Below are 27094 nucleotides of genomic sequence, written 5' to 3'. Positions count from 1 at the left end.
GCAAAGTAAGACAAGGGCTGTATGAGCCCAAGACAGAAGAATGAAGACCTATGACCAACGCGGGGGTAGAGATAAACCAGAACAGAACCTTTCTGTTAGCAATTCGATCTGAGGGAACCTTACAACAGAGGGGGTGAACCCTGGAGGTAGAAGTTGAAAGGATACTTGTCAGGACAGCGGTGAGTTGAAGCCACGAGAGAGCAGAAACTATAAAAAAGCAAAGGGATGGCGCCATAGAGAGCCTGAAGCAAGACATACCCGAAGGGAGAGAGACCAGAGAACGAGAGAGCCCTTGGGGGTGGAGAATCATTCCCAAGAGGGGCTTGAGTTTCCGGCTTCTTCCCAGGTTGCGCCCCAGCCCCTGCGGGGGTGTGCTGGGAAACCCCATTAGCCCTGGGCACCTGGCGTGCATCTCTGTTCCTCGCTCCCTGAAGACCCAGAGGAGCAGGAGAGGATTACAGCTCAGGAAGAATGTCATGTGTGTGGGAAACCAGCAGGGAGCAGGCCAGGAGAGAAGGTTGAAGCAACTGCCTGGAAAGCCTGGAACGCGGGGCCAGGAGAGGGTGAGCTGTGCTGCGGGGGGTGGCACTCGGGAGCTGGGGGTGGTCCATGCAGTGGTGGGGCCATGAGGGTAAGGACCAGTGGCTGTAGCAAGCGGGCCCTGCAGTGTGTGTGACCCGGACGCAAGAGGCCTTCATTTCTTGTCTCTGCAAAGCCTCAGGCAATGGCTCTCTGTCTGCCTCCAGGGTTGATGCAGGGGTCCCGGCCCCTTCCTTGTGGGGGCTGCACCGTTGTGAGGTGAGCGCCCCCCCACACAGGTGAAGGGGTGCGTGAGGAGGGCCTGGTAGCAGAAGGAATGGAGTGAGAGCAAGGAAGGGGAGCTAGGGGCCGCCCTGGCCTGCGGGAGGAGCGGGGACCTGACAGACGGGGATCCAGGGGTCTCATTCCCATTCAGCTTAGAAGACCATTTGGAATCCATGGCCATGGTGGCAACTGGGAAATCGTCACTCGTTCTCAGCTTCGAGAGAGGCGCGCTTGGACCTGATCAGGACCCCACCACTCCTTAGGCCCCTGTGTCTGTCTGTCTGTCTCTCTGTTACCTGTTCTCAGTCCCTCTGATGGGCGCCCAGCTGTTGCTCTGTGTCTTGAGGCCAGACTCCCGAGACACACCCATCCACCTCCCCACACACAGTGTCCATCCCAGATACTGGTTGGACATCATTGAGGACCGGCAGTCATGGGCCGGGCATTTGGTCCCATCAGTGGTGCCCTGGGGCAGTCCTGTCGCACCAGCATGGCGGCTGGGGCCCTGACACCGCTCTGTGAGCCTTGGATTTCTGAGGCTTGGCCGGTCCTGTGAGTACATGTCCCTTCCTTAAACATTAGTTTTCCTACCCTTAACATAAGGACCTGGGCCTTCATGTTCCGTGCAGTGTCCCCTAGGGCTACGTTTGCTGTGACAAAGAGGCCTGTGCTTCACTGGCTTATGATGGTAGAATTTTATTTCTTGCTCACGGACCAGTGTGTGAAAGCACAGTTGGTGCAGAGAACAGGTTCCCTTACGGAGTGATCCAGGGACCCAGGCTCCTTCCATCCCCTTTCTTTAGGGTCTTGGAGTCCTAAGCCAGCGGATGGGGAAGGAGAAGACATCTTTAACTCTCTCAGCCCAGAATTAACCCCTGACACCTCTGTCGTTCATTGCTGAGCCATGGCCCCGCGTCTGTTCCTGGAGGCCAGAGCCTGGGGACTGTGGCTCTGGATAGGCCAGTCCTTCCGACCTCACTTTATGGAAAGGGATCAGGAATCCCGGTGCACGGCTAGCCGGTTCTGCTGCATGGGTGGGGTTCGGTTTTGAACTTTTCTCCATCCTCTTGTCCCGGCACGGGTGTCCTCTTCCAAAAAGAATCTTGAAGCCAGTGGTCTTAGTTTCCTAGTTTATTGCCTTGAGACAGCATCCTACTTTATTGCCTATAATAATATTTACAGCTAGCCAAAGAGGCCTTAGCTACTGGGCAAAGTTCTGATAGCTCAGGGGGGGCCCCCCTGCCCACCCCAGCAGGCTAACAGAGATAACAGCTGTCCAGGAGAGAGGAAAGAGGAAGCAGCTCCTGCTTTTCAAATGAGAAAGCAGGAGAAGGGGAGGAAGAGCGGAAAAATAGTTGTCTTCTGAAACAAGGAAGAAGGCCACCTGCCTGCTTTCGTTTCCCTGGTAAATATTTGACTGGATGTTTGCCTTTTCTCTGTGGTTTTTGGGTGCTGTGAAGAGAACTGGGCAGGACACCAGACTCTCAGAAGCCGTCCATAACTAAGAGGCCCGAGAAGCCCGCAGCACAGTCCAGAGAGGCAGACTGCTCACGGGGGCCGCACGCACCGCTCATCCCGCCGAGATGCTTTCCCCAAACTCGAGGTGAGTTATGAGAGTCAGACTGAAGACAAGCTGCTAAACAAACAAACATCGTTGGCAACTGTCTTCTTTGATGCCGGCGACGCATGGAAACTGGTGGAAGGGCGTCGGGTTAGCCGACTTGCAGGTAGGGCTGGCACGCGGACAGGAACCACAGATGGGTTCCTGGGTCCGTGAACAGATTTCTGTTTGTCTTCAGTTTGGAGCCAGAGAGGAATGGGAAGAGCCCAGGTACGGTGTTGGAGGAGCCGAGTCGGAGCCCTGGCTCTGTAGTTTCTAGAAAATCTGAGTGCCTCAGTTTCCTCCCTTATAAATCAGGTGTAATAACTCTGACCCCCCCCTCAACCCCCAGCTTAGGGAAGATTATAGGAGGAGAGACTGTGAAAGGACTTTGAGATCTGACAATCCGGTCCAGATGCCAGCAATTAAAATTCTTGCTCAAACATTGGAACTTAAATATTTAATCTCAAATGATCTAAGAACTGAAAAGATGAGCCCAAAGCATGACAGAAAGTAGAACTGGTACTTTCTCGTGTCCTAGTGTGTTTGGTTAGGTTGTCAGGGGGCTGTCGTGGAGGGTGAGAGGCAGAAGAGGAGCTGTGGACAGACAGACATGCCGGGGGTCAACTTGGGAAAGCAGATAACAGGTTTCCCCGCTGTCTGCCACGAAACTTTTCAGAAGCCAGAATGCTGGAAAGCCATTATATGGAGAAACTTTTGAGTGTTCCCAGACCCCAAAAATAACCTCTCTTAGGCTTTTCTGTTACCCTCAGACACATTTTGCTAACAGATGCACAAACTAAATGGAGATAAAGCACCGGTGCTCACCCCGTTCGAAGCTCTAGCGGCTAGATGGAAATGTGTCTCCAGGGGAAGGAGCATGGCGACAGCCCCCTCCCTCCCAGGGTCCCTGCTGCTTCTCTACTGGCTTGTTGTGAAACAAACCCAGGACACTGTTTTCACTTTGGCTTTTTTTTCATAAAGGGGAAAATCACCTGTGGATTTCTTTTGGTTAATGCAGATAGGGACTAACACAGGGCTTCTGTAGAAGGGAAGTGGCGTAACATGAACTTTGGAAAAGCGGGAGGTAGCTGTCCCTGAAGCTCCAGGCATTGGGAACGGAGAGGGCAGGGGTGGAGAAGGACATGGGACAGGAAACCGAGCAGAGGGGGTCCTGGAGGACAGGTGGACAGAGAGGGGAGTCAGCTGAGTGCCGGGGGACAGGAACCAGGAAGCCGGAGGGCGCTCATCACTTCCTCTTCTCTCCAGCTGGGCTCCGTGGGCTGAGCAGGGGAGTGGGGTTGGATGCGGACTTCAGGGAGGTCCCTCTGGTCACAGGGTAGAGGACGGATGAAGGGTCAAACCAAGAGGGGTGAGACAGGGCGAGAAATTCACCCTCAATCCGGGTGACAGTGAGGGTAGCCTAGACTGTGGCAGGGGCTGGGGGGGACAGAGACATGTCTGGATTCAGCAGGGATCGGAGAGTGCCCCTGACTGGGCTGGATCTGGGGGGTGAATTGGAGAATGTGCCTCTGGGTGTCTGGCTTGGCCGGTTGAGGGGACGGCGGTACCATTCCTGACATGAGGAACCCTGAAGAGGAGCAGGTTGGCAGGGGTGTCCAGTGGGGACGCGCTGGACTGGAGTCCCGTGGCACATCCAAAACGAGAGGACCAGGAGGCAGGCAATTGGCCATATGGTCTCGTCTCAGAATAAGTCTGTGCTGCACCCAGAGGACGTGACCGACCCCATGGCCTTCAGGGGCCCCTTCCAGGACCTCCTCTTTATTGTGGTCATTGCCTAGACCCAGGCTGCCTTGTCAGGCCCTTCTCACAGGGCAGGGCTCAGTCCTGAGCATGTTGCTCAGATCTGTCTGGCCGGTGAAGAGTAGGGGTCACTGTCGTCTCTGAGGACCCCCAACATGGAGCCATTATCAATGTCTTAGTGTGATTTCAAAGATTTTATTTATTTATTTGTCAGAGAGAGGGAGAGCACAAGCAGGAGGAGCAGCAGGCAGAGGGGGAAGCAGGCTGTCCACTGAGCAGGGAGCCCAATGCGGGGCTCGATCCCAGGACCTTGGGGTTACCACCTGAGCTGAAGGCAGACGCTTAACCGACGGAACCACCCAGGCACTCCCTTACTATAATTTTAATGTGTGAGTCAGTTTCCTGTTTAGAAAATAGCAGAAGGATTCCCATGCCAGCTCTGCCGCTAGCTGAGGGCCTGTGGTCATTTACTTCCCCTCTCTAAAGCCTCTGTTTTTCCACCCATGAAGTGGGAATAAGAGTCCACGCTCCACAGGTTGTGAGAGATTCAGGGAGCTGATAACTTAAAAGACGGTAGCCCGGTTGTCTAGCACATGGTAAACCTTCAACAAACAGCACCTGTTATTATTGTTATTTTATTAAGTGAGAAGAAGTGAAAATGAACACTGCCTTATTGGACAGTTAGGAATGGTAGCAGTAGAAAAATGGGCTTCTGCCTTCTTTATTCACTGATTTTGTTTTGTTTTGTTTTTTTTGTGGTATCCCTCTCTGAACTTTTCAGAAATGGGTGAGAATGCCCCCTCAGATACCCACCAGGCTGACCATTCCGAGCTGTGCAGAAAGCTGAAAGCGATGGGTGAGGTGAGAGCAGAGGAGAATTAAGAGAATAAAGACCTAGACACAGGGAGGGGGAGAAAATGGAACAAAGACACAAAAGGCCTATTAACACCTCATCTCTGATCCTCAGAGCTTCAAGTTCGTGCCTGTGTCAGAGTCCCCTGTGGATAAATGACAGCCTCTCTCTGAACCTTGCTAGGGACGCAGCGAGACCTCGGGAGTGAGGGCGCTGGGTGAGCTGTGCAGCCCCGTGCAGTCCTGCAGCGTCCTTAGCTCGGCGCTGACAAAGATCCCGCGGTTCCTGGGCCCCAGGCAGAGAGCTCCGTTCCCCACCTGGCCGAGCTGCTGCTTCTGTTTCTCTGAGACACTGGTGGAGCCTGGACACACACCCAGGATGTCCAGCTCGTTGGTACAAGGTTCTCCTATGGCTCTCGATAATGCTGGTGCCAGCCCAGGGGAGTGCCCTAGGGCCCCCTGGGGGCCAGGCTGCTGCTTGGAATCCACCTGCAGCTCAGGGAACCGCATCTGGGGGAGGCAGCTGTAGGGAAGGGCGACACGGGCCTCAGTTAGCAATGCACCATCCAGACCCATTCTTTCTCCCCCCGCCTTTATTTATTTATTTTTTTTTTAGATTTTATTCCTCCATTTGAGAGATAGAATGAGAGAGAGAGCATGGGGTGGGGGAGGGTCATAAGGTCAGCAGACCCCCCACTGAGCAGGGAGCCCAATGTGGGGACTCGATCCTGGGACTCCAGGATGATGACCTGAGCTGAAAGCAGTCGCTTGACCAACTGAGCCACCCAGGCACCCCTGATCTAGGCGGGTGCTGGCATCCCACCCATTCCACAGACATGCAGCCAAGGCTGCAGGAAGAGAAATGATTGACCCCAGGTTTCAAGATTGTTTGAGTCCAAATCCCAGGCTCTTCCCTCCAGACAGATCTGAGGTCCCACGTGAGCTTGAAAACACTCCATCGCACACCCTCTAAAGGATGTTACCGACCCAGAGCTGACCATTTCTAACTGTACAGCAAAGTCAAAATGGATGGAAGTAGTCAAGGCAAAAAAAAAAAAAAAAAAAAAAAAAAAAAAGGAATTGGGATTTTGGACACAGAGGAGACAGAAGCCCTGGGGCGAAAATAGAATAAGAACAGGGTGTGTAAATATCTTTCATGATACAGCTTTCCCCTGATTATCAGAGAGTCAAAGAAAGTGACAGAGACAACAGGCAGTAAGAGAGAAACAGAAGTGGGCAGCAGGGCTGGGAAAAAAACAAGAGATCGTCTGCAAGGTGGCCACCTGTGTGAGTTTCATGATAGTCATGGACTTAATTTTATTTTGTTTTTCAACAATTTAAAGTTTTAAAATTGGAAGTATACCATTTATGCAGAAGAGGAGGGAATAATATATCAAACCCACTTATTCCCATCACCGAGTCCCATGGCCAGTCTGGTTTTGTGGGCACCCCCGCATGTTCCCCACTTCCAGACAGCCTGTCATTTCGTCATGTGTGTCAAGTGTGAAGGGAGTTTGCCTCCCCTCATGGAACTCTTAAAGCTGCGCGCAGATGGCCTGGAACACAAGGTCAACCCTTCACAGCCCCTGTGCGTCTCTGGTCTTCCTCCAAGAACGTTCGGCCTGCCGTGGCCACAGGCACAGAATATGACATTGAAGAGTCCTAGAATGTGTCAGAAAGTTCTTATGTGACAGTCCACACTGCCAGGGCTCGAGTCCTGCTGTCTCCTCCCCTTACTAGCTGGGGAGGCTTGGACAAACTTCCTGACCTTTCGATGCCTCTGTTTTCTCATCTGTGAAATGGGGTGATAATAGTGCCTCTGTCGCAGGACTGTCACGGGCATGAAGTTCGCTAAGAAATATACAGCCCCTGAAGTGTAGCTTGATGCACAGTGGGCCCCAGGGGAGATGCCGGCCGGCCCTCCACCCACTGAAGGGAATAGTAGTGAGCACCTACTGGGGCCACGTGCTGGGCCAGGAGCCAGACTCATAGAGATGGATGAGAAGGGTCTCATCTCAGCCCCTGGGGAGCTCCCCTTCCAGTGGGGGTGCAGACCTAGGAAGAGACACTTCCCAGCAGTGGGCTGTGCCCCAAGCAGTTCAGCCTTCTCAGTTTACCAATCTGAGTGACCAGACTGAGACCCGAGGAGCCACGCAGCACTTAGCAGCAGAGCCGGGTGGCCTCGAAGCAGTCGTTCTGGCCAGTTCTCTACATGCGGGTCTCAGGACCCAGCGACTCTGGAGGGCAGTTGGGCTCTTCTGGACAGCATGGAGGCGGGTTGTTGGGCCAAGTGTAGGTGGCCACTGTGGCTACTGGTTAACCAGGTGAAGTACTTCAGTCCACTGCATAGTCATGGGGCCAAGGGCAGGGGGGTCCCTGATACCCCTCTGCTGAGTAAGAAGCGGGGGTGCCAGGCTGTACCATGCAGTGGATTGAGAAAGGCAGATTGCACACACTCCAAGGACAGAGGAGCAGACAGGCTCTGGCCTGAGGAGGTGGAAACACAGCCAGCAAGAGTACCTTTTTTGCCCAGGAGCAGGAAAATCCCTTTTTTTGGTCAGAGCTGTGCAAAAGCGGGAGCAGGATGGAAAAGAACATCAGTTCTCATTGAGCGTGAGGTGGACCCTTGACTCTCACTGTGTCTAGTCATTGGGCAGCCTGGAAGGAGGAGCAGAAGGCCCAGAGAAGGCATGGCTCACCCACGGCACCCACGGTCGCACAGCTGCTGAGTGGTGGGGCTGGGCTGGCTCTCAGGTCCGTCTGGCTTCCGTTCCCTCCAGACCCCGCTGACTCGGTAAGAAGGAAGGGTTGGCTTTGTGGGGGAGACGATGCCCACGCGTAGAAGTGCCCAAATGAAACATCTTCACTTCTAGGTATGGGTGTGGTGGGGAGGGTCCTCGAAGGCATTCAGGCATCCAAGAGGGATGGATTCCAGAGCCTTCTGGTGACTAGGCAGGAGTCTGTGATTCCATGGCTGGGTAGATGAGAACATTTACCCTCAGGGGTGGACAGGGCACAGCGATGACACAGGCAAGGCCACCACACCCAGTGCTGCGTGTTTCTTATTCTCCCTCTCTCCTCTTCCCTTTCCTTTTTCATTCATTCATTCAGCACCTAATTTGGTTTGTCCCAAGTCAGAAGCTAGGGGCAGGGCTGGGCTGGGCTGGGAGATGGTTGGAATTTAAAGCCGAGTGAAACGTTTCTTGCTTTGGAAAAGCCCAGACAAAGAGTCAGAGCTCGGGCCTGAAGAAAGCACCTGGGACAGGAGGTGATGAGGGCCAGGGAGCCATGTGGCTGAGGAGCTGGGGGGAGTCCTTCCCAGGGGAGCGCCGAGGGATGGACTCTGGCACCAGGGAGATGAGCCAGGGCGAGGAGGCTGGTGCAGCGTCCAGAAGGGCAGGCTGATAAGGGCCTGGGCTAAATAGTTTCCAGATGATCTCACCTGCTGTGACACATCGGAGCAAGGCCTGGTGTTTGGGAGCCCCTTGGTGCAAGGACAGATGCTTGCCAAAGGTACCGTGAGTCAGACGCCTTCAGGGGTGGGGGGCCCCTGCTCTCCCGATCACCTCCTAATCAGGGTTTTTTTCCAAGCAGCTGACTGAGATCCATTAGTGAACTGTAAAGTTAATTTAGTGGTTATGACCAGCCTCTTACAAAATGGAACAGGCCAGAACAAAATGAAGAGAATTGAATCAGATTAAAAATCCGAGAGGAGGGACGCCTGGGTGGCTCAGTGGGTTAAAGCCTCTGCCTTCGGCTCAGGTCATGGTCCCAGGGTCCTGGGATCGAGCCCCACATCGGGCTCTCTGCTTAGCAGGGAACTTGCTTCCTCCTCTCTCTCTCTCTCCCTCTCCCCGCCTACCTGTGATCTCTATCTGTCAAACAAACAAACAAAAAATCTTAAAAAAAAAAAAAAATCCAAGAGGACACAGTGCATAGGAAGGGTATTGTGTTGTGAAAATTAGTTTTGCACGTGGTTACACCCATACACACACATGTGAACTGGCTCATGGCGACAGTGTGTACTTGACCACAACTATGACTTGTAGTCCAAAAACCTAAAAACACTGAACTGCTCCAATCTCCTCCTTTGGCAGAGCTTGGGAGAAGAGGTTAGGTTGGGGCGCTGGCCCCCTCTTGTGCTCTTTCCTCTAAACTTCTTTTTGTCCCAAAGCATAATTTATATCGACATCCGTTTCCAGCGTTGGACTTCCTCATTATTCTTGCCCATGCCTAGAGCCAGGGCCACCTCTGCCCAGGGGTGGGCCAGAGGTGTGCAACAGCTGACTCCCTGGAAAAAATATATGTGCTTGACATAGATTGTACCTACCTAGCATGTATCACACAACTTGTACATAATGAAATACACAACGCTCTTTATTATAGAGTCCATACAGCCAGTTAATTCTCATGGAATGCTTTCATTGATTTTTGCTGAACTCTTATTGTAGCCAACCTGCAATTGATGAATGAGCATAGTTTCGATGTGATTGTTATTCGATCGTTTTATTTGCATTAATGAGTAAGACAAATGTGCAACAATGAAGACAAGGGCTCAGAACGTCACTTGTTCAACAATTGACGGAAACTATTTCTAAGATGAATAGGATAAGAGTTTTTCAATTCTAGAAGAACAGTTCCAGATGCCAGAAGAAGGCATCACCCAGGGAGGGTGGTTCTTCTACATTTAGGGCTGTTGCTTGCTGCTGCCCTGTAGATGTTCACCCTTCAGCACACCTGCCCCACCGGGATCTGCCAGGAAGGGGTCTCCGTGGCTTTCGAGCTTGGGTTGCCTGTGGTAGGCTTTGTATGTTCACGGCAGTGGCTGCCAGAGAGGAAGTGTAGCCCAGGGGGCCAGACTCTGGGGCTGTGGACCCGTTATGAGCTCACCTGTTTCCAGCTGCTGCCAGACCAGCTCTCGGCTCAGCCCCTCGAGCATGAGACAGGCCTGCTGGTGCATCTGTGTGGGAGGTCACCCATCTGGAAAAGTGTGATGGTTCTGTATGTACTGACACGAGATATTTCCTTTCCTAGGTAAATGCTTTTTCTTTCCTTGATTAAATGAAAAAAATCGAGTTTAGTTAGGCCCAATTTTTGCTTAACATTTTTCTTAACACTATAGATGTTGTAAACACACATAGTTATTGAAAAAGAAAGGACTTTTATTTACTACTTTATACATTTATACATTTGTACATACTTTGAGTGTTTTACAATGAGCATATATTACATTTCAAATATTATATACATGCATGCATGAGAGAGTGACACGGTGAGGATAGAGAAAGAGAGAGAGTCTGAGCATATCTGTAGGCACCTTTCTGAGTATTTCCTTAGCTTATATTTTTCAGAAGTAGAATTCCTGGAAGTGGGATTGCTGTATCTGGAAAGTTCTTGGTGTATATATTGCAAAACTAGTCCATCGAATGGTTATACCAGTTAAACTTCTTACTACCAGGGGCACCTGGGTGGCTCAGTGGGTTAAAGCCTCTGTCTTTGGCTCAGGTCATGATCCCAGGGTTCTGGGATTGAGTCCCGCATCAGGCTCTCTGCTCAGCAGGGTGCCTACTTCCTCCTCTCTCTCTGCTTGACTCTCTGCCAACTTGTGATCTCTGTCAAATAAATAAATAAAATCTTGAAAAAAAAAAAAACCCCTCTTACTACCAGTAAATGGACACTAACTTGCTTTAACCTTTAGTAATATTGGGGAATATCTTCAATAATCCCCAATTTAATAGATAAGATAGCATTTTATCTTAATTTCTACTTTTTTTTTTACTAGCTGGAATCTTAAGAACTCTGCATATTTCTATCTTCCTTGTTGGTGGCTTACTGTTCTCTGGACATTTTTGTTCTCGTGGAGTTTCTCTTCTAATCTTGATTTTGTTTTTTTCTCTTCCTATAGTTGGTTGGAACGATTGAATTTTCTTTCTTCCATAGATAATTTTTAATATACGGGTTTACACTATAATCGTATTTTTCTAGCAGTTACCTATGGGATTTGTAACATACTTCCTTAGAACTCCTTTTTTCTTATACTGCCCAGAAAGAGAAAACCGTTTTCTTCATCATCCTGCCAAGCAGGAGAACGGGAAGGTGCCTTTCTCCCCTCGGGGTCCACACCTGTTCCCACCCCACCCCTCCCCACTGCAGGATATCACCTGGTATTTTATCTCCAATTTGGCATTTCACACATTATGTGTCACAATAACTACTCGCCGAGATATTTATTTATTTAAAGAAAGCATGAGTTGGTGGGGAGCAGCACAGCAGAAGGAGAGGGAGAGGGAGATGATCTTTAGCTGACTATGCCAAGCACAGAGCTGGACATGGGGCTCGATCCCGCATCCCCAAGATCATGCACCTGAGCCAGAATCAAGAGTTGGACGCTTAACCGACTGAGCCAACCAGGCACCCTGATATTTAACCATGTATTTTACTCATTTTCTGTTAGTTGTTGCTTTTAAACCCTTCTCCTTCTTCCTAGAATCCTCTTTCTTATTTCTTGAGAATTTCTTCCACTTTTCTTTCCAGAGGGTCTTTTGTGTCCTGGTGTTTCTAAGAATGTTATCTATATATAAAGATATATCTCTCTAGATACAGCTAGAGAAATTTATCTTCATTTATGTCATATATATTTATATGTTTATGTATTTATTTAAATGTATATTTTCTTAAAATCCTGTGCTCGGGGTTAACAGTAAATTTTGCTGATTTTTTGCCTGTTGTTGCTCCTTGAGCCCTTCTACTTCCTGGGATTTATGCTTCTTATGAAAAATTTCCTATAGTAATAACTTCAGAGAGGTTCTGTCTTGCCCCTTCTTCAATTTTTAGCTCCTTTTGTGTTTTGTTTTTTTTTTTCCCTCAGATGTTTGATGGCCCTCGACTGTGTGCTCATCTTTGTGACTGAGTGGCCACTGGGGTGCCCACTTTCTGGAAGGTGGCTTGTCCTAAGGCTGCCGTCAGGGCGGCGGGTTGGAGGGTGAGACACCGCTAGGCGGGGTGCCTCTGGGGCTGGCCATCTGGAAGGTGAAGCTCTTGGTCCCTCGCAGACCACCTGTGATCCAGAGCATGACCCGTCTCTCTCTCTCTCTGTGACCCATATGCACCACTCCTGGGGACAACCCCCACTGCCCGTGGCTGGTCAGCGGAGGTGGGAGGACAGCTGGGACTCTGCGAGACCCCAGTTCATCACTCAGTGGGCTGTTGGCAACCGCGTCCTGCTTCCCCTCTTGCACTGTGGGTGTAGAGCCCTGTGTGTGTGGCATTGTTGACTCATGCCTTTTTTCTTTGCTGTTATTTGACAGAGAGAGCAAGCGAGCAAGCGACAGCACAAGCTGGGGGAGTGGCAGAGGCAGAGGGAGAGGGCAGGGAGTCCAGATGTGGGGCTCATGGGGCTCCATCCCCGGACCCCCGGGTCATGACCTGAGCCAAAGGCAGATACTTAACTGACTAAACCACCCAGGCTCCCCTCTTTGCTGTAATCCTAATGATCCCTGTATCATTCAGGGTCTTCTTGTAGTTTTGTTTACTTTCTCTGTCTTGTTTTTTTATTTTTATTTATTTATTTATTTATTTATTTATTTATTTGACACACAGAGAGAGAGAGATCACAGTAGGGAGAGAGGCAGGCTGAGAAAGAGGGGGAACCAGGCTCCCCGCTGAGCAGAGAGCCCAATGCGGGATTTGATCCCAGGACCCTGAGATCATGACCTGAGCTGATTTTTTGTTTTTTAATGACATCTTTGTCATTTTGAGGGTTTTGTATGGAATGGAGAGGCTGGTGTATGTGCTCCGTGTATCCTCCTGAAAGCAGAAGTGTGACCTTTAGGGTTCTATCATGTTTCTGGCGACCTGGGTTCCCGCACCTTCTCCACCACTTCTAGGATCTTTCAGACGCGTGGTTACACGTACCTGGGGGAGCATTGGGGTTTTAAAGAGCTACAGGGAAAGGTGCTCCGCTCACGGGTTTCCCTGAGGAGTGCTCTTCCCTGAGACCTTGGAGGGAAAAGCAGGAGCCGGCCAGGGAAGGAAGCCTGGAGAGGGCCAGACGGATGCCACCATGGGTAGCGCAGACCTGTGGGCGCCCGTGAGCGTGCCTTGGGGGAGGGGGTGGAGTGGAATCCGAGAGGCAAGAACAAAGAATGGGGAGTCCGGAAAGGAGAGAGTCCCTGTCAAGAGAAGTCGTGGAACTGCCTTATCATCTTTTAGCCCTGAGGCCCCAGCATCCTGCTCCTGCAGCCTGGGGAGGACACGGTCCGCAGCCACTGGTCCAGATGCCCGCGGCGTTCCTGCCCAGTTAATGAAACTCCAGCCTCCACACAGGGAGGTCCTGCCAAGACTCGGCGGGAGTGGTGGGGGGGAACCCTGTTAAGTGTTTATGTGGCGGCATGTTTTCCTGAAAATACAAAAAAGTAAGAGGATTTCTTAGTTTTATTTGAAAAGGATGTCCAAATTAGATAAGCCTTGGGCCTCACAGAGCCTGAATCTGTTCCCGGCGGTGTCATCAAGGAAGGAAGGAGCTAGGAGCACTGCTGGCTCAGTCCATGGAACCTATGACCCTTGACCCTGGGGTCATGAGTTTGAGCCCATGTTGGATATAGAGACTACTTAAGAGATAAATTAATTAACAACAACAACAATAAAAGGAACGAAAGAGAAAAGGAGTTAGATCCAGTTAGCAGGACAGTTGGGTAGATAATCTGGCTGGAGAAAGAAACATGGATGAGGATAAATTCACATAGGGAAGACACATCACAGTGGGCAGTGCTGGCCCTGAGGAAGCAAAGTTAAAAAAGATCAGATGGTCCTAGTGGGGTACAAGTCGAGCTTCTGCCAGTGATGCTCAAGGCTGACGGGTCAGTGACTGCAGCCATGACTGATGGTGTGAATGTGGTTTGGGCTGTTTTTCAGAACCAGGCAGCTAAACGGCACCTGTGTCGGCTCGGTGGACTTGGAGCTCTTCCTCCATTATTCCCTCATCCCATCAGTAAGTAGAAGCAGGGGAGAGCCTGGAGCAGACTGGGTCACTCCCATACACAGACTCCCAGAGGAGCCTAAATAGGTCAGCAGAGAGACTTCGGGTGAATTTCCTCAACTAGCTCTCTTGCATTATGCACCAAAAAACAAAACAAAACAAAACAAAACAAAACAGGCAGAAGAAGCCTTTTTAAGGCCAAAGAGTCAAAGACACTGGTTTTTAGGGGAGTCAAAAAAAGCTCTTCTAAGGAAGCGATGGTAGGTGAGGTCTGCTGGGAGATGTGGTATAGAGCCTCTCAGGCAGGTAGGAGAGCACGTGCAAAGGCCCTGTGGAAGAGGGGAACGGGGAGTGTGAGGAGCTGAGAGGGCTTGTGTGACTGGAGTGGGGAGCTGAGGTGGAGGTATCTGGGAGGTCCGGTGGAGCCCTGCGGGGCTCTGTGCGAAGGAGTGGTGTCTGCACTCCAAGTGCAGTGGGGAGTAACTGGAGTGTTTCCAGCGTGAGGCTGGTGTGATCAGATTTCTGTTTTGAAATGACCACATGCGGGAATCACATAGAGGTAGGCCAGAGAGGAGATGGCTACAGATTTTAGCTCATCCTGGATGGTGGTGGTCAGCTTTAAGACTTTTGGGAGGAAAGACAGTAGGACTGGGGAATGCATAGAATAGAGAAGTTAGGGAGAGGAAGAGTTGAGGAGGTGTGGGTTTCATCACTTGCACAGCCAGAAGAATGGCAGTATCTGCCATTCACTAGTTAAGGAGAACCAGAAGAGATCAGGGTTTACGGTGGTTGAAAGAACGGGGCAGGGAAGCAAATCATGAATTCTATTTTAAGACATACTGAATTTAAGACGCTTTCAATACATCAAAAAGAAATGCCAACTCTGTAGTTTGATGAACAGTTACGGAGCTCGTGGACAAGGTCTGGGCTGAAGAGTCAAGCACGTGAGTCTTCTGTGCATTGATGGTCATTGAAGGCACGGATGTGGGTGAGAAGATCTGGTAATAAGGGGTCCTTGGACTGAACTATGAGGCATTATGAGGAGCACTTTAATAATCCAGCAGAGGAGGCTGAGAGGTGATGGTGAACACCCAGAAAAGCGCAGCTGATGGAAGCCTAGGGAAGAGGGTGTTTCTAAGAGGAGGAGGTGGTCAACACCATGGAACACGGTGGAGAGATCAAGCCAGATTTGGGCATCAAGATTCCATTGGATTGGTGGTATTTTTTGACTTTGGCCAGAGGTGTTTCCATGGATGGGGGTGAAGCCAGGTTAGGGGGTTAAAGAGCTGGCGAGAGGCGAGGAAGTGAAGGCAGCGAGTGTAGACAGTTCTCAGGAGGTTTCTTGTAAAGGGGGAGAGACAAGGGGTATCAAGAATTGGGAATATGATTGAATCCACAGCAGGTTAAAAACAAACAAACAAACAAACAAACAAAGAACAAAGAAGGATTTGTAACCTGACAGGGTTTATCCCCTTTTTACAGATGAGGAAATGGAAATCAGCGAAGTTAGATCTCTCTTCCAGTCAGTCTGTGGGGGGAGACGGGATTTGAACCAGTTCAGGGCAACCCAAAGGTAAGCTCAGTACAAAATTGAGCTTTCTGGAAGCTCAAGAGTGCATGTAGCCAGCTCCCCGCCTCGGGGGTCTGAGGAGTCACAGACACTCCGTGCCCTCTGCTCGCCCACACGTTTTCTTTCAGGGAAGGCCCCGCGGCCACGCTGAGGATGAATGTTCCCACTGACGCTCCTCTTCTCTTCCCGTAGCTTTTCATCATTTTGATCTTGTCCTTTCTCCAAAGACGAGAGCACCGTAAGCAGAGAGAGGACCCTTCTCACCTCCTGGGGAACCGCTTTGAAATCATCATGTGAGTGGTCGCCACCGCTTGGGGAACCCTGTAGCAAGGCCAGCATAGCTCCCCATGCCTCCTCTCCACCCCTCTTTCCCCTCCCTATCCTGTCCCTGCCCAGCTCTGGGAGTTCAGAATTGGCCTCCAGGCCAGTGTGGTCTCAGCACCCAGGGCTGCCCAGATGTGATTACGATGTTTCAAGGAGGCTCTGCTCCTGGTGGGAAAGGCCTTTGCACACCCAGCACCATGGCGGCCTTGGGAAGCAGGAGGAAGCGAGCTCTGGGTTGGTCACTGGCAGCGGCAAGCATTCGTGCTGGGATGGCACCATGGGTCGGTCACACACCAGGAGATCCCACCCGGATGAGGCTGCTTTCGAGCCCTTGCTGGCTCTGCCATCCTGAGTCTCTGCACCCCTGATCACGTTTATCTTTATGCTCTAATCATTCATTTCCCTGCCACATCCCCCTTTAATAATTCATAATAATAGTGATGCTAACGCAGATAACAGTTACTGCACAGTGACCGTGACCCAGGCACTGAACCCTTTGCTTTGCTTGCATTACTTGGATGAACTCTCTTGCTGACCTAGTATGCTGGAGGTTCTTATCCTCAGGTCATGGATGACAGCCCAAGTCCACAGAGCTAACAAGTGACGAGAGCTTTCACTGAGGTCTGCTTGATATTTGCTCTCCAGATGTTGGAGCCTAAGCAGGCTCGAGTGTGCAGACACACTAAGGTCTTCCCCTTGGGCTCTGGCAAAGGGAGAGGAAGCAGGGCATCGAGACCAAGGCTAGCAGGGACCTACGGCTTCAGGGTGACATAGGAAGGCCCTGTGCCAGCTCTGAGGAGCAGACTCATTCTGGGAAGCACCCACTGAAGGGGTCAGTTGCTCCCAAGAGGCCAGGCCTGAGCCCTACTGTTTGGGGTGCCGAGCCAGACTCGGCCCTGGGCATCTGACAGGCGGGGCTGGTGCGGGACGTTTTAAGAAGCAGGAGCTCCATATGGGTCATGTTGAACTGCTTCAACTTTCAGTTGGTAAAGGCACAGCCTGCTTGCTCCCTGGCCACTTTCCCATTAAAACCCCCGCTTTTCTGAGGAATTCTGTCAGGCCTACTGTCTTCATGCATCAGAAGCCCCTCACTTGTGCGTGGCACGCCAGTTTGCCAAGCAGTTCTTCATTTGCCGCCCACGGTGTCGCTGCCATAAGTAGAGCGGGGGCTGCCATCTGTCTGAAGGATCTGGAAACAGTCTCACATATCTCTGAGGTACCACAGGTGGGACTGACTGAATTCGGTTCCCGTCCACAGAATGGGTGTTGGTGAACATGCGCTGAGCACCCACTCCCACAAGAGCTTGTATTAGGTGCCCACCCCTTGGAGCATATAGTTTTCTAGACAAGCAGTAGTGTGTGAAACACGGGCATGCCCTTAGGGCTAAGGGGACACAGGCAAGGCAGCACCTAGGTGAGCCTGCTGGGAGGGGTCTGGGTGATAGTGGTGGGGGTGCTTTCCAGAAGAGGTGCTCCTTGAGCTGAGCCTTGAAGGGCAGGATGAGCAAGACTAAAGGGGCAGGAGGTGAGATCCAGACCCTGGCCCCAGGTCCCTGCCTCCACGCATCACTCCCAGTGTTTTCATCAAAACTTGCTTCAGATGGCCCTTTGATGGGAAAGTCCTCTCTTTTTTCCAGATGCGGTTGCTTACTTTGATCTGGACAGAGCTATTTTGGTTAGAAGAAACAGACATCCTATAAAGCTTGTTTTTGTCGAAGGGAAATAAAGGATTTTTATAAAGTTACAGAGATTTCACAGAATCTGGCAAGGCCAGCCTCATGGCTGCTAGTCTCCTGGGATGGTCATCTCTGGGAGACTAATTCTCTTCTTGCCTCCCTGCATCACGAGAGCCCCTCAGCACCATTTTATTATTGTCCTCTCTGCTGTCTGCTTTTATCCTCTGATTTAGGATCCTTCCTTCCCTAAAACCTCCATTTGCCTCTAGCACCCGCTCTGATCCCAATGTGGCATAGCTTTCCAGAACAGAATTTTAACAGCTGACTGGCCCATGTCTTCAGGGTCAGAAGCCCAAAATCCAAGACCAGGCGTCTGACTGGCCCACCCAGGGTCAGGTGGTCACCGCTGGTCCATTCGGCTGTGGCTGGGAAGGTATTCTTGCGTGGAACCTGCGTGGCCCATGCTACCCAGACCTCTCCAGGGATGTTGGGGGTCTCCTAGCAGCCGGGCACAGGGCAGGCTCCCCCAGGCCTGTCGAGCACATAGTCCTTGCTTTGGTCTCTTGAGTCACACTGCGCGTGTCTCTCATAGATGAAACTCGTCCTATTTTGTTTGTTCTCATGGTTATTAGTGTCCTAATAACTAATTGCTTGTGTCCCTTCCCCCATCCTCCTCCCCAGGACTTGGAGCTCTTCAAGGGCAAAGATTTTGGTCTTCCTCACTTCGGTACCCTGAATCCCCATTTACCCCCAAGAACTGGCCCTGAGGGTCTCAGAAAAAAGTCAGTTGAAATAAAAAATTCACCACCCAATAATCCCTCCTCAGGGTGGGATTCGTAATTTGGAGGTGAACTGTTGGACGGAGCCGCGGTTTGGCCTCACAAGCTCTTTCCCTCCTTCACAGACCTCTGGACTTCGTGGGCACCTTTAGTAACCGATGGTCCTATGGAATCGCCTTTGGGGCCACAGCCAATAAGGTTATGTTCTTGTTCTCAGAAGGCTACCAGCCCTTGCAGATCCCACAGTGGGCCCAAGGTAAGGGCTGCCGCATACTGGCCGGGAATTTTGCCGTGGCATGTCTTGCTTTCAGAGAGCACATGCCAGGGTTCTCAGGGATCGGGATAAACGTGATGAGCCATCATTGTTCCTCCCTGCTTGTAACCTCTCCAAGGAAGACGCGTCATCTGCCAGGTCTCAAAGCTTTTTTGTGGGGCTTTCTTCCAGGGAGAGTCAGAGTTCCTTCAGATAGAGAATAAAGGTTTAAAAAGTGGGTTCACCATCACCTAACCTTGAAATTTCAGTCCTGAGTCCTAGGCATGCTGCCTTCTTGATATCAACAAGCCCTGGCATTCCTCCTCACAGAACAATGCTTATTTCTTTGGCCATTGGTCTGAGGCCTCTTTATTCCCCATGTCTCTCGTTCTCCCTGAAGGATGGACCCTAATTTACAGAATAGGCCATCCCAGTACAATGGCTCCAAACCTCTCTGCCCAGCTGGGTTCTCTCTCAGGGCCTCCAGGCCTGTATGAGCAAATGCCTGTCAGCTTCTCATTAGTCTTTAGGGAAATGCAAATAACACTGAAATGATATGCCACCAGACACCTCTTTGATGTGTACAATCTGATAAGTTCTGACAAATGTTGACATCCATGAAATCTGGACCACAATCAAGATAACGAACCCCATAAACTTCCTTGTCACCTTTTGTCATCTCTCCTTCCCATCCTATTCCATCACCGCCCTCATCACTGATCTTTTTCCAGAATTTTATATAAATGGAATTATACAGGATGTACTTTTTATTTTTGGTGTATCTTCTTTCACACAGCATAGCTATTTTGAGATTCATATACCTTTAACCTGTGCCAGAAATTCATTCTTTCTTATTGCCAGGTGGTGTTACACTATATTGAGAAAACAGATTTTGTGTGTGCCCATTCCCCCTTTTTTTTTTCTTTTTAATGAGATTTATTTGTTCATGACAGAGAGAGAGAGAGAGAGAGAGAGATAAAGCGAGCTCCCGGGGTGGGGTTGGGGAGGAGACGGGGAAGGAGATGGAGGGAGAGTCTTAAGCAGACTCTGTGCTGATTGAGTGGGGCTCAACTCCATGACTCTGAGACCTTGACCTCAACGGAAACCCAAAGTTGGAAACCTTGTAAACCCAGGGGCATCCCCATTGATGGACATTTGATTTATTTGTGTCTTTAGCTCTTGCAAATAAAGCCACTAGGAACATTTGTGCACAAATCTTTGTGTACCTCTGCTTCCCTTTTCCCTGGATTTGTACCTTTGAGTGGAATGGCCGGGTCTTCATGTAGAAGATCACACTTTTTAAGGAAATCATCAAACCATTTTCCAAAGTGATTGTTCCATTTCGATTACAACCATCAGCATGCGAGACTTCTGCTTTCTCTGTATCCTTGGCAACACGTAGTCAGTCTTTCTATTTTTTAATTTATATTGTTGTCAGTCTCTTTTTATTTTTTCTCCTTCTTTCTCAGCTTTTTTTTTTTTTTTTTAAGATTATTTATTTATTTATTTGACAGGCAGGGATCACAAGTAGGCAGAAAGGCAGGGAGAGAGAGAGGAGGAAGCAGACTCCCTGCTGAGCAGAGAGCCTGATTCGGGGCTCTATCCAAGGACCCTGGGATCATGACCTGAGCTGAAGGCAGAAGCTTTAACCCACTGAGCCACCCAGGTGCCCTTTATTCTATTTTTAAAATTTTTTATGTTCAGCTCACCAACATCTAGTACATCAGTAGTGTTTGATGTAATGTTCAGTGATTCATTAGTTGTGTATAGCACCCAGTGCTCATTACGTCGCGTGCCGTCCTTAATACCCGTCACCCGGCTACCCCAACCCCCCACCTTCTGCCTTCTGAAACCCTCAGTTTGTTTCAAGGAGTCAGTCTCTTTTAAACATAATCTTTGGGGCCCTTAGGTGGTTCAGTCAGCTAAGCGTGTCACTCTTGATTTTGGCTCAGGTCATGATCTCAGGATTGTGAGATCAAGCCCCATGCCTGGCTCCACACTGATTAAGATTGTCTCTCTCCAGGGTTGCCTGGGTGGCTCAGTCAGTTAAGTGTCTGCCTTTGGCTCAGATCATGATCCCAGTGTCCTGGGATTGAGTCCGGCATCGGGCTCCTGGCTCAGAGGGGAGCCTGCATCTCCTTCTGCTGGCCACTCCCTGGGTTTGTGCTCTCTCTCGCTATCTCTGTCTCTCTCTTTGACAAATATAAATAAATGAAGTCTTAAAAAAAAAAAAGATTCTCTCTACCCTTCCCCTTTCCCCACCACACTTTCAGATAATAAATAAATCTAAAAAAAAAAAAAGATTCGCTCTCTCCCTCCTCTACCCCTCTCTGCCACCCCCACTCATGCATGCACTGTCTTACTCAAAAAAAATTTTTTTTAATTTAATTACATTAGTTTCAGGTGTCCAACATAGTGATTCAACATCTCGGTATGTTATGCTCTGCTCACCGCAAATGTAGCTCCCATCTGTCATTATACAACGCTATTATAATGTCATTGGTTATATGCCCCATGCTGTGCCTTTTATTCCTGTGGCCTTTTCCTTCCATAACCGGCAACCTCTGAGTCCCCTTCATCCATTTTGCACCCCCTCTCTGGCAACCATCAGTTTGTTCTCTGTAAATATAGATCTGATTCTGCTTTTTGTTTGTTTGCTTATTTAAGAAATAACAAGTGTTGGCGAGGATGTGGAGAAAAATGAACCTTTATGGACTGTTGGTGGGAATGTAAATTGGTACAGCCACTGTGGAAAATAGTTGGGAGAGTCCTAAAATATTAAAAATAGGATTACTATATGATCCAGTAATTCCACTACTGCGCATTTACCCAAAGAAAATGAAAACACTAAGCTGAAAAGATAGAAGCACCCTGTGTTCATTGCAGCATTAGTTACAGTAGCCAAGATATAGAAGCAACCTAGGTGCCCATCGATAAATGGATAAAGCAGTTGTGATACACACACACACACACACACACACGAATATTACTCAGCCATAAAAAGGATGAAGTCTTGCCATTTGCAACAACATAATGGACCTAGAGGGTACAGTGAAGTAAGTCAGACTGAGAAAGACAAATACTGTATGACTTTATTCATATGTAGAATCTATAAAACAAATGAATAAGCAAAGTCTTTTTAATTTTAGCCATTCCAAGAAGCATGTACTGCTGTCTTATTGTGGTTTTAATTTGCATTTTCATGATGACTGAGGACGTTGCGCATATTTTCATGTGCCTATTTGCTAACCCTATAGCTTCTTTGGTAAAGGGTCCGGATCGCTTTCCTTATTTACAAAAGTGAGGGGTTTTGTTTCCTTCCTATTGAGTTTTAATAGTTCTAGATCTCGTTCTGTGTGTAAGTCCTTTATCAAATGTCTGAATTGCATTTGCTCCCAGTCTGTGGCTTTTGTTTTCATTCTGCCAACACTTTCTTTTGAAAAGCTGACTTAAAATTTTGATGAAATCTAATTTATTCATTTTCTTTTATGGATCATGCTGATGGTGTCATAGAAGAAATCTTTGTCTAATATAAGGTCATTTAGATTTTCTCCTGTGTTTTTTCTGGAACCTTTATAATCATGATATTTTGCACTTAGGTCTATGATACATTTTGTTAATGTTTTGTGTATAGTATGAGGTAAGGACTGAAGGGTTTTGTTTTTGTTATTGTTTTTGCTTTTTTGCTTTTGGTTATCCATTTTTTTTTCTATACCATGTATTTCAAAAACCTATTCTTTGCCCACAAAATTGCCTTTGGCCCTTTGTCAGCATCAATCGGCCACATACGCAGTGATCTGTGTCCGGACTCTGCTCTCCTCCATGGATCTACAGCATGTGGGGGCTCCAATCTCTCCACACCCTCCCCAACAGTATTTTCTATCTTTAAAACAATGACAGCATCTCAGCATGCGTGAGGTAGCATCTAATTGCTGTCTGGATTTGCAGGTCCCTAAAGACCAGTGCTGTGGAGCAGCTGGCTGGGTCAAAACATCATTTCCTGCTTCGTGGCTCAAGCTCCCTCTCTTTTGTTGTCACAAAGTGATCATAGAGCTGTATCCTACTAATACCCCGAGTCACCTTCCCCAGTCAGCTTCTTCCCTCCGCTGGCATCTGGGCCCACGGTTTCCCAGCTCCTAACGTTCCTCTCCCTCTCGCTTTAGAGTCTTAGGGGTCTGCAGGCCACCTCCATGGGGGCTGTGTCGTGGGAGCGGCCTGAGATAGTCTGCAGAGTGAGGTCAAGGCCAACGGGTTTTTCTCACCCGTGATTTGCAGCCTTTGTCACCTGGTCGGCTTTCAGCTGGGATTTCAGCTCCGGCGTCTTGTGTCTGCTGGCAGAGGGGGGCCGTTCTATTCTCGGGCCTTCAGACATCCCATTGCCTTCCTCTGCTTCCACGTATTCAGATGTCGAGACCAAAGGGCCTCGAGACCTAGATTTCTGGTAGATGTTTTCTCCGGGTTTGGTTTTGCCATCTTAGTTGCCCTGTCTGATTGCAAAGATTGCAAAATTATGCTCTTGGGGCTTCTTTCCTCCCCCAAATTCTTCCTCATATATGGTCCTGTCCTGCTGACCACCCACCCCTCACATGCACGTAAATACTGACCAGCCCCAACCGGCCATCTTCTTCCCGTTCTCTGAGTGAGGAATTCCCTTCCTTCCCTTCTCCTCTCCATCTTACAAACGCCTGCTTGTATTTCCTGGCCAGGCTAAATGTCACCACCTCCAGGAAGCCTTCCCTGATCAGGACGCCAGGTGAAGTCAGTGGCTTCCACTTCTTATCCCCACAGCAGATTGACTGTGCCTCTGTTAACACACCACTTACCTTCCTCCCTGTCTTCTCTACTAGACAGCAAGCATCTCAAAGAAAGAAGCTAGTTATTCCTCCTATAGCCTTAGTGCCTGGCTCTGGACCCGGCTTAAAGCAGATACTTTGTAAAGGTCATCTTGCATGATTAGATTTTCCTGGACCCTGTTAAACCCTCTAAGAGCTAGTCAGTGGCAGAATGAATATCATCATCGCCTCATCTAGGACAGGGTGGTTACACGAGGATTTGTGCACACACATCACCTCGCTTTGTGTTGCCGTGGTCCACTCCCGGTGCTTTACTCTTGGTCGTTTCTGTTTGTCCCTTTACGTGGCCTGTCTGTACCTCACGCTGTGAGCTGGCCAAAAGCAGGGGCCAGGTCTTCTCTATCTCAATATGTAGCCAGTGCCTGGCATAGAAGAGGTCCCAGGAAGACATTTGCAAGAGGGAAAGACATTCCCGCATTCCTCCTTGCGGAGCTGGGGCTTGTCCTCTCATCTCCTTGGGTCCTGAGGCCTGCGACCCAAAGTCCCTATAAAGCCCCATCGCTTCCATGGGACACGCCGAGCCCGTGAGAAGAGGATTCACACGGCATCTCTTGCTCTGTCTCTCCCAGCCTTTGTGCTGCTGATCGGAGGCATGGAAGTCGGCCTGTCCCACTTCCCATTCTTTGCCTGCCTCTCGTCGGAGTTCCAGCTGCTCAGCTCCGTCCTCGGCTTCAGCTACTCTCTGATCTGGTAAGACGGACGCCGCCTACCTGCCTTCCCGTGACTGCTTCGGCCGTGGCTGACCTCTGGACAAAGGGCTGGGGGTAACTTGGGAGCTCCCTATGGAGGGCCTCTTTGCCCAGACCTGAGGCTCAAGATGGGCAGGTTGGGTGACTGGTCGCAGTCCCACTGGGGCCTGTGTGGGGGGCTGCACGTCAGGCTGCGGAAGGCCGGTCCACTGTGTTTTCTGCCTCACGAGCCACTTGTGATCAGAATGTTCCCCGAAGTCAGCGATGGAGCCGACTTCATTTCTGGAAACTGCCCAGAGTCCTGGTGGGGCGCATGTAGGAGTCCCATTTGGATGCTTCTTCTCTGTGCTGTCCTGTCTCCCCTGGGAGCGCAGTAGAAAGTCCGTGCACCTCAGCTTGACGTTCAGGGCACTGAGGGCAGGCCTCCCCTGTCTCTCCATCCTGCACAGTCTCCAGCACACACCACCGCTCACACTGGGCTCCTGTGCCCCTTCACCCACCCGCTTACTCCCTTGGCAAACACCCTATCATATCCCTGCTTGGAGCCCAGGAACACGCGGAAGAACAGGCCAGTCCCTGTGGACCATGTATTCTGGCCTCTTGGTCTGCACCGTCCTGTTACCCCTGTGGACTACCGTCCCCGACTTGATCCGGTGGGATATACAAGTCCATCCTTCATGGATTATCAACCCCACAGATGCAGACCAGAATTGTGTCGATCTGAGCGCACGCGAGATGAATTTGGTGCCCGTACTTGAGCATAAGCAGGGTGGCTGATCTGGGAGGGAGGGACACAGAGGCCTGAGCACCAGCTCTCCCAAGGAGGAGGGGAAGGAGAGGGAGTTCTAGGCTGATGGAATCTGGGCTTCTTCCCGCAGGCTATACAGGGGGCAGCCACAGTACCCCAAACCTCTTTGTGTCCTGTAGGTTTGCTGTCACCGTCCTTTACATCACAGAGTGTCCCCACGGACAGGTGAGTCCCTGCTGAGCTAAGTTTAGAGTATTCAGTCCTGTCCCTGTGACCAGTTTGCTGTGTGACATTGGACAAGCCCCTGCCACTCTCTGGCCTTCAGTTACCCGTGTGAACGGAAGGAGAGATGGAACCATTCATGGTGCTTCCATTTGTACATCTTACGCTCATCAAGGCGCTCATTCACAGAGTCCTCAGGGTTCATGTTCACAGCAGCCCCTCGAGGTGAGGAGCCTCTCAGCAGTCCCATTTCACAGGTGAGGAAACGGAGGCCAAGTGTATTAAGTAACTCTTCAGAAATAGCAGATTCGAGAGTTGAGACCAGGTCTGGCTGACTCCAAAGCTTATTTCTTTCAATTCCTTCATGTAGCCTCACTTTCTCTGTCTGGAAAATGGGAAGTTGGACTGGATGAACCCTCTGGGTTGACCATGCCAGGTTGGAACTGGAGGGAACTGGTTCATCTGTCTGGCCTTGTATGTGAGGAAAAGGAGCAAGATGAAAGACGGTGTCACGCTGCATCTAGAAGGGTGACTAGGCAGGTGGGGGGAGCACCAGGGGGCCACGGGGGTCTGGAGCTGATGGGAGCCTTGCCAAGGTCTCTCCTGGGCTTCACTCACCGTGGGGGACTAGACGGTATGAAGAAGGGAGTCTGGGGGAGCTGGACTAGAAAACGAGTTTGGAGGCCGGGCTTTCCCTCTGCATCTCTGTGCTGGGATTAAGAACATTCTAGCACACCTCTGCCCTAAAGGATGCCCTCCACTCTGCTCACAGTGCCGGAGATTCCAGATCCCCGGCATTTACTCCGGTATCTTGGAGAGCTTCCAGGCTTCCGAGGTTCTTCTGAAATTTGAAATATTCGTGGTTAATTAAGGGAGAGGGCAGGGTCTTAACTCTATGCTCAGAATCACTAATGTTAAGAACTGCTGTGTGCTAGGTGTTGTTCGAGGCTCAGCCCCCCAGATGAACGATTGCAGAGTTCAAGGCGCTTCGAGGCCCTTTGAAGGCTGTCTGTGGGAGCCGTCCCCAGTTCACTGATGAGAAAATGAGGCTCAGGGGCTAATGGGACTTAGGGGTTAAAAATCATGGGCCTGGAATCCAGGCTAAGGTAATAATAAAGATTTCGTCTCATGTTCTGAGATGTATTCATGGAAACATTATATATGAAAATGAGACATTGGAAGAGTCTAAAAAGTCAAAAATTACGAGAAGCTTTCAAGTTGGTTCATGTAAATAATGCACTGTGATGCAGCATTAGGAGTGACGTATGCAAATAATTTGTGAGCATGTGGGGAGCTGATTATGATGTATACAGACCTATGTATTTGGTATAATTTCAGTTTATGATAGAGATGTAAGGCTGGATGCAGAGGGAAGACACGGGAATATCGGCAGCGGTGAAGTCTGATGCGTAAGCAGGGAACAGACATTAGAGAGGAGGAGGAAGGGGAGACAAGAGCCCCCACATCTCAGCATGCTTCCGTCCACCTGAACAGCACGACATCAAAACCCAGCTCCCTGTGGGAGCAAGTGCTCTGGAAACACAGAAAACTGGGACGCCTGGGTGGCTCCGACCGCTGAATTGCCAGCTCTTGATTTCAGCTTGGGTCATGATCTTGGGGTCGTGGGATGGAGCCCTGTGTCCAGCTCTGTACTGGGCAAGGGAGTCTGGTTGGGATTCTCTCCTTCTCCCTCTCCCTCTGCCCCTCCCCCTGCTCACACACACACACTCCCTTTGTGTCTGAAATAAATAGATAAATCTTTTTTTTTTTTTAAAGATTTTATTTATTTATTTGACAGAGAGAGAGATCACAAGTAGGCAGAGAGACAGGCAGAGAGAGAGAGAGAGGAGGAAGCAGGCTCCCTGCCGAGCAGAGAGCCTGATGCGGGACTCAATCCCAGGACCCTGAGATCATGACCTGAGCTGAAGGCAGCGGCTTAACCCACTGAGCCACCCAGGCACCCTAGATAAATCTTTTTTTAAA

General features: G+C 50.0%; 1 protein-coding gene across 1 annotated transcript in view; it reads left to right on the top strand.

The window, feature by feature from the left end:
* The first annotated feature begins 2103 nt into the window (after window positions 1-2103).
* The window catches only part of LOC131812541 (stimulated by retinoic acid gene 6 protein-like), a 48907-nt gene continuing 23916 nt past the window's right edge, over window positions 2104-27094 (top strand). Inside the window, exons 1-6 of the mRNA XM_059142224.1 lie at window positions 2104-2407; window positions 13934-14009; window positions 15760-15860; window positions 18472-18602; window positions 24022-24142; window positions 25069-25114. Of these exons, the coding sequence (XP_058998207.1) occupies window positions 2388-2407; window positions 13934-14009; window positions 15760-15860; window positions 18472-18602; window positions 24022-24142; window positions 25069-25114 (495 nt within the window). The 5' untranslated portion in view covers window positions 2104-2387. The remainder of the gene's footprint in view (window positions 2408-13933; window positions 14010-15759; window positions 15861-18471; window positions 18603-24021; window positions 24143-25068; window positions 25115-27094) is intronic.

This window comes from Mustela lutreola, chromosome 12 (assembly GCF_030435805.1).
Source record: "Mustela lutreola isolate mMusLut2 chromosome 12, mMusLut2.pri, whole genome shotgun sequence".
Lineage (NCBI taxonomy): Eukaryota > Metazoa > Chordata > Mammalia > Carnivora > Mustelidae > Mustela > Mustela lutreola.
This window is presented reverse-complemented; position numbering and strand designations above follow the sequence as displayed.